Source organism: Seriola dumerili, unplaced genomic scaffold (assembly GCF_002260705.1).
Source record: "Seriola dumerili isolate Sdu_G_001 unplaced genomic scaffold, Sdu_1.0 BDQW01000003.1, whole genome shotgun sequence".
Taxonomy (NCBI): domain Eukaryota; kingdom Metazoa; phylum Chordata; class Actinopteri; order Carangiformes; family Carangidae; genus Seriola; species Seriola dumerili.
The window spans coordinates 4,599,424-4,612,794 of NW_019174258.1; the positions used below are offsets into that span (position 1 = coordinate 4,599,424).

Below are 13,371 nucleotides of genomic sequence, written 5' to 3' on the forward strand. Positions count from 1 at the left end.
TGCAGCTAAATCCTCACACAAATACACTGAAATGAAAACAGGAAGAACAGATTAGTTGACAATATGACACAAAGACCAGAGAGATGTTTATGGGTTACACACCAGTCGAAGGTGCTATTCTGTGAGAGCATCTGTCTGTTTTAGGTAAAGTAGTGTTTCTAGTCTCGGCTCTACTGGAGACAATTTGATCATTTTTCACCATGACAAAAGTGGACATATTCAGACACCCACACTGTGCTGAGAAAAGCTCTAATTAGGAGACATGAATAATAACAACCATGCGGGTCAACCACATTTAAACACGAACATCCTTATGCTCTTCTTTTAATTAGAGAAATAAAATTTAAACCTGTGAATCCATCAACATTTAAAGACAGGATGAGTCCCTGAGAGAATAATGTGGGAAAATGAATGAGGAGTCGCTCGCATTTGTTCTCCCAGAACATAGAAATGGTGAAATTAAGTGTATCTTTTTATATATTTCTATAACCAGGTGATTTGGCTTTAAGTAATTTCTGTAAGTCATGGAAAAAATTTGCGCAACGTTCAGGTCTAGTGCTGCTGCTTTACTACAGTATCACTCTGGGTGTTTTCACATTGATGTGTAAGACAGCCCGAGAATCCCTAACTGAGAAATAAAGATGCAAACGACAATGAGAAAGACAAGAACGTACTGAACCTTTTCTCTCATTAAATATCAATTAAATTTAAGCACAATAGTCCTGTACTGTCTGTACACTCACAGCAACAGTTAGTCTCAGTTGTGTGATCAGATATTGTTAATGTGAGATGTGGTTTAGTTAATTAATCTAATTAGTATGCTAATGAGCTGCTCACCATCAGATAAAAACATTGTTTGGAGGGCTTGATTTCTAGTTGATATTCAGCCTGCAACTTCTCCATTGTAGAACAAAGCCAGGGGGTTACTGATGGTTTTACAAAGGCTGAGCACACACACACACACACACACACACACACACACACACACACACACACACACAAACAATGCACACAGTTTTATCTCTTCCACCCGTTGTGTTGCTCTATGAATATGATAGATAAGAGCACCACCATTAATGGAGCAGGTTGTAAAAACAGACAAACCTCTTCAGTATTTTTTCTCAGCCATGTGTAGAGTGACAGTAAATGTCTTTTCACGGGTCAGGGAGGTCTTAAAATGCAATAAAAATATCACAACATCAGCAAGCACGTTTACGTCTTAACGTGAAAGATGCACATAATGTACAGACTGCAAATTGGCACTATTCAGAATAGTAACATGATTTTAGTTTTTAAAGCTCTTTTTAAAGCTCTGCAGTAAGATTAGGCCACATATAAAACAACAATTATACCATAGCAAAAGTATACATCCATATCAGTTACAAATATGGGAAATGAGTCAAAAGCCTTTGTTGGGACAGAAGTCGAGTACCCATTGTTTCCTGATTTGTGTGTGTGTGTGTGTGTGTGTGTGTGTGTGTGTGTGTGTGTGTGTGTGTGTGTGTGTGTGTGTGAGTGTGAGGGAGTGAGGCTGAAAGAAAGACAGAAATGGAGAGTGACATTTGTTATGACAGAGGCAGAGTACTCATTTTGTCACACTGTGCAGGGAATTACCGGTGTTTGTGTCTGTGTAACTTTTTGCCTGAGTGTGTGGTTTATTTGAGCTCTCAGTCTTAACATACATATGCAGGTTTGACATTTTGGCTAGTTACATTGCCAGATGATATTTAACCACCTAACAGTGCTTGGGATACAGGGTACCAAGTCCCTCAGGTGTCACACTACATTAGCTGATAGGTGTATGGTAATCTTGAGGGAGATGTGTCACTCATGTGTTTTCCTCATGAATATCGAATATGTTAGCACAAATAACAATTTGAGTCAACACCGGTCTCTGTAATTTGAAAAATCCCAAAACAGTTGGAGATGAGGCAGTCAGTGGCTCAGCAGGATGAGGCTCTTCTTTTATTTTCCAAACACAGACAAGATAAAAATTTGTCTCAGCCTTCATCATGTGCTGTCTGTCTTCTCTACTCATTTAGCATGCTGCAGACGTACTATGATACAGAAGATGAGAAGTGATGATGTGTTTTGTTTTGTTTTTCTTCAGTGAAAGAGCTGCCAGTCAGTGTGGTTTGAAGGGACGCACACATGTGCTGATTTTCCAGGAAGAATTTGTAGGATTTATTAGAAAGTTGAACATTTTAATCACAGATAAATTTCTCTCCATCCTTCTTCTCCTCCCACTCCTCATTTCTCTGTTTACCATTTCCTCCTTTTTCTTTTCCCTCCTCCTGATTTATCTTTCCATCTCTCTCTCTGTCTCATCCATTCCCTCTCTGTCTCTCCACCTTCTTGACTTTGCTTCATTCATCTTCTTCTCCTCCTCCTCCTCCTCACTCCTCTATGTCTTCCCCTCTATTTCTCTTTTCCCATCACTACTCCTCCTCCCACCCTCTGGTGCTCTCTCTCCCTCCTGCCCCTCATCATCTTGTTTGCTTTCTCCTAGTCTATCTCTATTAAACCATGACTGCAGGCCAAACTGTGTGATGGTGTTTGAGGGAACAAAACTGCAGCTCAGAGCTGTTCGAGATATCAACCCTGAAGAGGAGGTATGAACAAGAAAAAAAAAAAAAACCTCACGCTTCATCTTCACAACATTAACAACATGGAGTGTAACTGTTTTTATTGACTGTGATGTGGCCTTTGCTGCTTTTTTATTCACAATATTTATTGAATGTTTTTATTCACTGTTGTTATTGATGGAGGGGCCACTGCCTAAGGCTGTTTAATGATACATAATCTGAAACCATATTAGATTCCATCACTGCATGGGCTGAATATTATTGCACAAGTTATAATAAATGTTGATGGATGTCTAATGAACATAATTTTATTAAAGACTGTGGATCCGAGTGAAATATCACTGCAACACAAACATGACACATCCTAACTTGGCAGTGTTCTCTCCAGTTTTCCATACTTCATCATCCCTCCTGACTATATGTAATGAGATGCATCCACGCCATCTGGACCAAGACGCACACAGTACCTCTTTTCTCTGCACTCAGTTTACACAACTTCAGTTCCAAATATCTTATTTGTCTGCACTCAGCTGAGGATAACCATGATCTGTAATAAAGCCAACACAGCAACACATATCAAAGATGCAAAATAAAATGTAATTGAATGACAGTTTTCTCTCTGCGTCCAGCTCACTATAAGTTACATCGAGACGTTATCCCTGACTGAAGATCGACAGAGACAGCTGGAGGACCAGTACCATTTCACCTGCCACTGTCAGCGATGCGACTCTCAAGACAAAGTAAGACACATGATTGTTTTTCATTCACAAAACTAAAACTAATTCACTAGCTATGTTTACATGCATGTAACGAGGTAAAACAGGCAGCTGACTCTGCAAGTCCGAAACCCTCTCGTAGCTTATTCCAAAGTTTAGGGGCCCTGACGTCAAAGGCCCTGTCTCCTTTGGTTTTTAAACCTAGACCTTGGAATGGCCAACAGTGAACTACCAGAGGATCTCAGACTGCGTAGTGGCTTATAAGGGGTTCAAAAATAGAAGGAGGGGCCAGCCCAAGTCTGGCCTTAAAAGTAATTAAAAGAATGAAGCAAGGCATTAGCCTGATTAAATGATTTACATCAGTTTCTTATAGGAGCATCCCCATCAGTATTCCTGTTTCCCTGCTGTGGATCTCTTCAGGCTGCAGTGGGATACATGTGTGACTTTCATTGTGCAAATATTGCCATGAAACACTGTTAATTTGTTTTTGTTACTCTAGCATGAACATGTACAGAGATGACCTATTTGTCCAGAGAGTGCTTGTCAGTAATAAAACAATAGAACTGACACAGTGATGTGTCTTACTATAGCAATGTGTGTCACTGGTATGTTGCAATATGAAAAACTCCCAGTAAAGTGGTTTAAATCCATTTAGAGGAGTAATCCACATATCACTGCCTCATTCTCATGATGACTAACACACCCCCTTATATTTTCATCAGGATGAGAAATTTGCACTGTGTTCTTCCCTGAACCAGACCTAACCCAAATTTCTTATTATTTTAACTTTGCAAAAATTGTTCTTGCTTGAAACTTTTGGAATTCAAATACACACACTTGCATGCACTCTATCTTTCTCTCGCTGTCTGTCTCTGTCTCTCTCTCTCTCTCTCAAACACACACACACCTCTGCCATGCCACTGTTGACTTAAACAGTGTATCTGTGCGTAACGTGTTACAGTGTACACTTTCCTGTCCTTTCCTCCTTCTCCTCCTTCACTCTCACATTCTGTCTTATCTCCTGCTGTCGTCCTCTTCCTCCTTGTCACTCTGTCACGCTCCACCTCTTCACCCCACCCCCGCCACCTTCTCTGACCGCTTACTGAAAAATGAGAAAAATCATCCCACTTTCAGCTGCAGTTTTCTTTTCCATCCATCTTCATGCATTCCATCTTTCAGTTCCACTGTCTCACTGTCTTGTTTTCAATTTATATGTTTTCATTTCTTTCTCTTCTTCTTCTCTCTTTTTTTTTTTCTCTGCCTTCATTTCCACCTCTAGCTTTGTTCTCCATATGCTGCATATGGCACTTGGGTCTTACTCTACCACAACACAACCCACCTTTGTTCTGCATAAAACACATGCACAGACACACAAAGACACTTTCTGTCATTCTCCCTCTCTCTCTTTAATCTTCAGATGATGATGGCAGGCTGCTGGGCTGTGACCCAAAGTTGTCATGGCGACAAATGATTGTTGACATCAAACCTGGGAGATGGTGTTTGTGTGTTATTGCTTTTTTCCCCACTGTGCATATGCATGCTGTTTTGTGTGTGTTAAGATGAAACAAGAAAATTTTTTAGTGTTATTTTAAAAAATCTTATTCAGACATGTAAACATCTTAAACTTACATTTAGATTAAGTCTGGTTTAAGTATTATTGAGTTTCTAAATTAAACTTTCTAAACTTTGCTTCTTGACTTGACAACTCATATATAAGGTGTTGACATAGGTGTGTGTGTGTGTGTGTGTGTGTGTGTGTGTATGTGTGCGCGCGTGCGTGCGTGTGCGTGCGTGTGTGTGTGTGTTGATCTGTCACACAGATGCATACACACATACACACAATGCTCACTTTGTTTACTCCTCAGACTGGTGCTGTGTAAGCCTGTGTACAGGTCAAGTATGTACATGAGAGTGTTTGTTTTAGACATCAGTGTGTACTTTCTGCCCAGGATGGACTCATGCTGTCTGGTGAAGAAGCAACATGGCGCCTGTTGAAGGAGGCTCTACCCAGACTGGAAGGACAAAAGGCCGATTCGGGTATCCTTTACATCCAAGATCCACTACATCCAATGGACACAAAGCATTGTCATCATCCATCATCTTCTGTACTGTGGGATGGTGATTAAATAAGTCGAGGCCTCTCCGCTTACAACATTTCATAAGCACTCTGTTGTGACTCATTGAAACGTTAAACATTTCAGAGATTCATCTCTTGATGACCACCATGCTTTTATCCTAATAGACAGCTTTGAAATAATAAGAACTGTTGTATTTGATATGGCACCCCAAACACACAAATGCTTGAGTCAACGAGTGGCCTAAGTTTGTTGGTATATATAAATCAAGTTACCAGCAAAGTACAATCATGCAAAAGCACAAAATTATAAATGGAAAAGTGTGAGAGGTATGTTTGAGTGATACTCCACCTCCAGGCCAGATTTTAGGAGTTCACTCATTATAGTCTTAAATTACAGCTTAATGTGCAAAAGTAGATTTGTCTCAATGTATTAATGTTGCTACTCAGAGGTTAGCTCTGACAGTGGCTGGCAGTTGATACTTGGATCTAATTCAGTGAATCAGACCCTCAATAAATTTGAAGCGAGGTGCAGTTCAAAGATGTCCTGTGCTTTCATGTAGGTAAATCTGACCCTTATCGACTGTAATTCAACAGACTGAAAGTGACAGACATTAAATGATTATGTATCTAAACCCAATCATCACAGCTTTGAGTCCTCATGCAGAAAGATTTCAGCACATGTTATACAAAGCTGATTTTCCTTATGCACTTATGAATGTGCAGGTTTTATTTGCACCAGTATAAATGTTGCTCTTCCTTAAGTGACCCTCCAGATTGGCAAGCACTTCTCCAGAGCTGTAGTCATTTATTGTCAACCGTTGGTGGTGACGTGCCTGATGAAAATCTCTACAAGCTCAGAATGACAGACATGGCTTTAGATGCCTCCATCCACCTGGGACACTGGGAGGAAGCTTTGAGATATGGGGAGCAGACACTTCCAGGATACAGGTGAGAGAGAGAGACAGAGAGAGACAGAGAGACAGACAGACAGAGAGAGACAGAGAGACAGAGACAGACAGTGTGTGTGTTGTGTGTAAAACCAGTATGTTTCACCCCTGTATGGGTGCCTCTGCCTTTTAAATCTAGATATATATTGGACTGAGACACCTTCCTGATTCTAGTATGGACAAGGATGTAAGGGAGAGGATGAGAGTAATTCATCCAGAGTGCATCTGAAGTGCAACTCCCTTACTTAAGGTAGATCTGCGTAACTGTCTATGTGGATTATTACTTCAAATAACTTTGAAGTAGTAAAGTCATGACGCTTCATAGTCATCATAAGTCTTCCAGATGGTATTTTATGAGTCTCAGACAGATTACTTGCAGAGATTCAGGAGATGTGGGCAGAAGCAAGGGTTCCTTGGTATATCATAGTAATCTGTTGATAACATACAATGGATGCTTTGCTTGTTTCAGAGTTTGAAGTGGAGAGTGAGCGATAAAAGCAGTCACTGAGCGTAGAAAGACTCTGAGAAGATTTCCCAATCAAATACATTTGACTTCTTTGACCTGGAAAGGAGACATGGATCTGCTTGTGTTATCCCTGTGTAGGTGAAGTAAAGCTCATCTGGACTAGTTTTAGAAAGTTAGTGTAAAGACGATACGATAGACGGGAAAAGACTGAAAGAAAAATTTCAGGGTTTAAGTAAATAAAACAAACAGGAGAAAAACATGAACTAATTTGACAACACTTGTGTTGTTTACAGATATTCACATCATTACATATTAATTGATCAGATTATGGAGGATTATGTGGATAGGCTTCAAGTTGTATGTTTAATATTGTATGTTTATGAAATCCTATTGCATAAGAAAACCCCCCATACTAATTTTACAAAATATAACGTGTGTTTGGAAAAGATAATCTTAAATTGTGCGTTATTCTTTAGCCCAGCTACCCAATTAAATGTCTTCAAATCTCTGGATGCAATGTAATAGCAGGGCTAGCCTCCTATCATTATCTGTTTTGCATCAATTAGTTAGCACCTAAAATATATTGTTTTTAAAAGCACAAAGAGGAAAGGAACAAAAGAGTACAGAGGAGAAATCAAAAGAGAAGTAAAGTGAGTAAAGTGGTGATGTAATGAAGAAAACAGACGTATAAAGACAGAGAAGAGGAGCACTCAGTGTTGGTAGAAGCAGCAAAACAGTGAAAGAAGTAAAATTACGTGGGAACAGGAGTAGATGAAAGGAAGACTATAAGAGCACATGTAATGAGTAGACATGTAGACTTGAACCATACAAGATCTTTTAATGAATGAACTAAAAAAAACAGATGGAGTTTCAAAAGGTCCAGAGTCTCTAAACCTGCATGTCAGATTACACTAAATTGCATCAACATTTTTCTCTTCTTTTTCTGGTTTAGGTTGTCCAATCCCCACACACCCCAACCTCCTCCTCCTCCTGCAGCGCATTTTACTTTTGTGCCTGTGCGTGTGTGTGTGTGTGTGTGTGTGTGTTAGGGAGAGAGAGAGAGAGACTAATTGATCTTTTGTGAGGGGCAGAGCTCCAGTGGCACAGCCTTGTTCTCACTCTGACAACAACATATCCACAGGAGGGAAACAGCAGCACAGCCTATCAATAAATAACTAGACACAGAGAAGCAGAAAGAGAGAGATGGTGATGAGAAGAAGGGGATGGAGAGTTCAGTGTCATTTGAAAGAAACTGAGAAAAATGTGTCTTGAGGAAGCAGAGGCGAAACCAAAGTGAGGGATGGTTGTGGGCGGTTTTACGGAGGGAGCAGAGAGGGTTTAGGTGAGAGTGGAAGTGAGCAGGAGATAAAAGAAAAATGAAGGAGGGGCAGAGGAGTGTGGGGTGAAGGACGACCGACAACCTGGCAAGAATAGAGGAGGGAAGACAAGTGGGAAAAAATGAAGGAAGTAACATTAGAGTGAAGAAAGAAAGTTGTATAGAATAGTAAAACAGAAAAGTGAATTATAAAATGAGGAAAATGGTCAAAAAGAGGATGAGAGGAATGCACAGGAGTGTTATCCTGGCAAGGAGAAATACAATATGAGAGAGAAACCGTTCAGGAGAAATAAGTGAGAGAGTGGGAGGAGGATCTTCCATATTCATCTCCTATCTTCCTTTGGGCTCTTCAGATGGCAGAGAAGAAAGATAGCTGCAGGAGTTCTCTGTCTCTCTCTTTCCCCCTGTCCTTCCCCTCATTCTGTATTCCTTTCTTCTTTCTCTCTCTATGCAGGCCTTTTTTTCTGCTTTTACTATTCAGTTTCTGATGTATAGTGAGGGTTTTTCTCTGCGTCAGTGTACAAATAATGCACGACGGCTTATTGAATGTCTCTGTGCTGCACATATTTTACTGCTACTGACATGCTCACACAGGCATACACACACATGCATGATTACATGAATGCATTCATGTATTTGTGAAAATGTAGATGTGTATCAACAAGTGTATTGTGCATTTGCACAAAGGAAGTAAATATTCTTCTAGATTTCTGAAGATCCCAAGGATTTCTGCAGCACCGCACTAATAGAGAGCAACAGTTAAAACTTTTTCATCACTGCTTCAGTGATTGAAGGCCCCTGACCAGAAATGAACCTGGGACACCACGGTTCATGGTCGGTGGCCCAAACCTGTGGCATAAATACAGCACTGTTGTTACCATTCTCTGGTGAAGATGACAGCCACTCTGGGAAATCACTGACAAAACAAATGAAAGTACTGCAGTGATTTAATATTGTGTTTTTTGTCTTGTCGGGTGTCTCACAAGATAGGCATTTAAAAAAGAGATCAAAAAAGATGTTACAGAGAAATGCTAACTTCATTATGGCTAAACTTTTGCCAAAATGCTGGATCCTGCTCTTCCCATAATGCAACCAAAAGCATACCAATTTGTTCGTAATTCATGCGCTGAAATGCAGAACTCCCCTGGGGTGTCAGCTGTAGTCAGTGCTAATGTTTGGATTTCAGAGTCTACATTTTCATATTGTATTAAGGAGAGGCTTATAAAAGGATAGGCGTATAAATCGGTGGTCTCCAAACCTGTGCATCAGGACCTGCCAAGAGGTTACAAGATAAATATGAAATTACTGTTGCACTGGACAGAAAACAAAATACAATTTAGGGGAGTACTCACTGCTAACGTTTCCTTCATGATTTTGTTCTCCTTCGTCGGTTTTCTACTTAACAAAATAATCCATGTTTCCCTCTCACAAATAGCAGACTGTGGGTCTTTTGTTTCAAACAAGAGCCTCATTAGTTCCACAGCATTTGCCTGGAAATGCTACACTTTTCCACAACTATTAATTTCTCCTTCTTGCCCCCTCTCATCCTCATAGCTGAAGGCGATGGCTTTCTAACTAGCTGCATAGAGCAAGACTGTATTTCTCTTCAATTTACTCTCCCGGGAAGGAAGGAGGGGAGAATTCAGGAGACAGCAAGTTAATGAAATTATTTTAATTGCTGCGTGGTTCTATATGCAAAGAGGAAATATAATTGGAGTTTGGTCTTGATGTGAGTGTGTTTGCATGTCATGGCTGCTTGAATCACTGGCTTTGTAATTAAATCAATATTGTAACTTGTTATTATTCATGGAGGACTAATGTTGTTGGTTTAGTCTTTGAACTTCCTATTTAATGATTCAATTTTAACCACAGAATCAGGGACCACCTCTGTAATTGGTAGGCTTGTCAGTTAGTAGTTTAGTTAGGCTCGAAGGTATGAACAAATGGGCTATTAGCACTGTGAGTGCAAACTGCTGGAAAATTATCAAAAAAGCTCTAGAGTTTTAAATTACTCTGGTTGTGGCCACTACAAGTTAATTAACTTTGATTTCACTGGATTCAGAAAACAGATTTTCCTTTCCTTCCCATTCCCCTCCCAAATTAAAGAGTGAAAAACTTTTAGCCTAAGGAAGTTACTGTTTTCAGTCCATGAAGAAATAATTAAAATGAATTTTCCGTTAATAGCAGATGCAAAGCAGTTTCTATTTACAGTTGATTGAATTGAGAGCATATTGAACCCTCTTGTGGTCTGTTTACTCTGGAGAGAAGTGAAATCTGGCAAATACACCAGATTATAGAGGGTGAAGTGGATTCAGATTGACCTTATCTTTGTGTGCATGCACGCTCGTACATCAATGCTGGCATTCATGTGTGTATTCATGAGTCTGTGTTTACTTACAGCTCTTTGTGTTGGAGAGAGAGGGAGAGAGAGAGAGGGAGACTGGGCTATTTAAATGGAGTGGGAGAATGGAAATGGAGAAGGGTTTCTGCTTTGTCAGAGAGCATTTTAATGCCATTTTACAGCAGTTACATAAAATTAGCAAAAAAAAATAATAGTGCGTGTAATCAAGAGAGAACAGGAAATAGAGGGAAGGTTTAAAAGGGCAACAGAGGTAAGAAGAGGAATTGAATCGAGAGCGGCAGAGAAGAGACGGCCGACCGATATCACCCGCGTTAATCCCTGCAGTTAGCGGGGCAAAACACACAAATATAAACAGGTAGGAGCAGAGCAAAGGAGATGTGAAATGGGAAAAGGAAGCTCAGATTAATGGAGAGGGAGAAGAAAAGAGGATAAACGACAAGCAGAGTTGGGTAAATGTGTGTTTTGAAAACTCCAATGTTTACCGACAACAAAGCTGCTTCCTAAGAGTCCCTGATGTGTATTCATCTTTATAGGACCAGGAATGTCCCAGTTCTTTGTGTGTGTGTGTGTGTGCGTGTGTGTGTGTGTGTGTGTGTGTGTGTGTGTGTGTGTGTGTGTGTGTGTGTGTGCGCGCGCGAGAGAGAGAGAGAGAGAGAGAGAGAATGTGTGCATACAAATGGATACAAATTCAGTTTTCATATAATTACTGGCATCTTAATTGAACAAATTTCAAACTGGCTTCATGAATTAAAGATAGAAATGTTTTCCATTGTGTGACCCTTCTATGAGTTTTCTGTTAAAGAAATGACACTGGAGACGAAAAGAGCTGAATGAAAGAGCTGCAGTACCAGATATAGAGAAGTGGAAACTCTAACACACAAACATGCAGCAACACAAGCAAGTATATTCAGACAGACACATATAATGCAAACACTGTTATCCTTTTTTTCTTGCTGCTGTGGAGACAATTTTCTCTTTCTCACCCACTCCTACTTGTGTATGCATCACACTTGCATACAGACACTGAGTGGCAAAGCAGATTAGTCTTGTCCACTGAGTCATCGTGTTGTCCCAGGTCTGTGCTGCGAGTGTCAGTGGATTGCCTCAGGGTGACACAAAGCGAACTGACAAATTTAGGCAAACGGTTAAGTGCATATTTCTCTGTGTTGCTACTTCCAGTGTGCACAAGTGAAAGTGATCAAACTTCATCATGTAATTTGATGTGATTTAAATGGTTTTATTTTTGGCCGCATGTAAAGAGATAACAGTTTGCTAGTCTGTTTTACTGAGTAAGGATAGTTTGCATGGTTTCAAACCGTTCAGTCCGATCATTTTCTTATGAAGCTGCACAAAATAAAATTCTAACTGCCAATCCAGGTTCATTTCAAAAAGTCGTCTTCTCATTTTCATGTTGTGTTGAGTTCAAGGACAGTGCCTGTGCTGGTTCCCATTTTTCAAATAGAGATTTTGCTCCAGCTATCAGGGCATCACACTGCTCAGCTTCCTTGGGAAAGCTCATATCAAGGTGCTAGATGGGAGATTGAGGATGATTGTTGAACCACAGATTTTGTGGCTTTTGATCGTGTCCCTCAGGGTTTGTTGTGGGGTGGCAGGGTTTTTGATATGAGCCATCCAGCTGTGTATAACCAGAGGGAGAGACGTTTCTACGTGTTTGGCAGTCGGTCATGACGAATGTTCCAGGAGGAAAGTTAAGGATATGTCTAGACTACCTTATTTCACCGGCCAACACCTCATGACCCGGACCTGGATAGGTGACACAGAGTAAATAGATTTAAGGATAGATTATGCATTACAGACTAATCACGTTATGAAGTCATTCTGAACACTAGTGTATGATTTATAATTCTCTGTTTAGTATTTTTTAGCTAAAAGGGAAGGGAAGTAGAATTACAACAACATTACACAGGATACCAGAAGAACAACAACATAATGGGAGTACAACAATAACAGATCTGTGGAAAGGTTTGGGTGAAGCAGTTTCTCTTCTCTCTCTTCTTTCTAAAGACAGTACTTCCCTGATCCCCATCCGGTCCATGGAGTCCAACTGATGAGAGTTGGAAAGCTGCAACATTACCTGGAGCACATTGAGGACGCTTTGGACACATTCAAACAGGTGTGAGGGATGAAATGCTGACAGAGTTTCATTCATCGTTCTTATCATGTTGTTTTAGCCGAGGCAGGGACAACAGCTGAGACACTCTGAAAGTGCATTATGTTATTTCTACTTTCCCAGGCCTGTCAAATCATGAAGCTCACTCACGGTGATGATCACCCCTTGACCACTGATTTGTTGATGAAGATGGAAGAATGTCGCGCTGAGATGGGTCAACAGTCATCCAGCAGACACTAATACACTGATACAATTGCTACTTGACTCCTTTTCATGTAACTCAATGTACAGATTTTATTTTCCATCCTAATGAGTGTTTTCATTAACTTCATCAGCATCATTTCTGATAAAGTGAAATGAATAAAAATTAACATTCCTTAGCTGTGACTTGATGCAGTTTTATATTAATAATTAATAGCTACTGGGCAAAATCATATCCAACAACATAAAGTATTATAAGTCTGTACATAACTTGCGTGGACACATTGACATTGAGGCCATGATGCTTGCAGTTTTGATTCTTTTGTAGCCTGTTATTCTCTGTTTAACTTAGTTTCTCCAGTCTCTCTCTCTCTCTCTCTCTCTCTCTCTCTTTCTCTCTCTCTCTCTCTCTCTCTCTCTCTCTCTCTCTCTCTCTCTCTCTCTCTACCCCCCTCTCTCTTTCTGTTTGTGTGACAGAGAGACAGAGAGGGAGTTTGTACGCCCCTGTCTCCTGTGTGTAATCTGTACATTCCATCATGATGAATGATCT

The 13,371-nt window shown here is 40.2% G+C and overlaps 1 protein-coding gene across 1 annotated transcript in view; it reads left to right on the forward strand.

Moving 5' to 3' along the window:
• smyd3 (SET and MYND domain containing 3) overlaps positions 1-12,951 on the forward strand; it is a 65,852-nt gene extending 52,901 nt beyond the window's left edge. Inside the window, exons 7-12 of the mRNA XM_022744424.1 lie at positions 2,510-2,612; positions 3,215-3,325; positions 5,251-5,338; positions 6,152-6,326; positions 12,515-12,623; positions 12,744-12,951. Coding sequence (XP_022600145.1) covers positions 2,510-2,612; positions 3,215-3,325; positions 5,251-5,338; positions 6,152-6,326; positions 12,515-12,623; positions 12,744-12,860 — 703 coding nt within the window. The 3' untranslated portion in view covers positions 12,861-12,951. The remainder of the gene's footprint in view (positions 1-2,509; positions 2,613-3,214; positions 3,326-5,250; positions 5,339-6,151; positions 6,327-12,514; positions 12,624-12,743) is intronic.
• Positions 12,952-13,371: the final 420 nt, after the last annotated feature.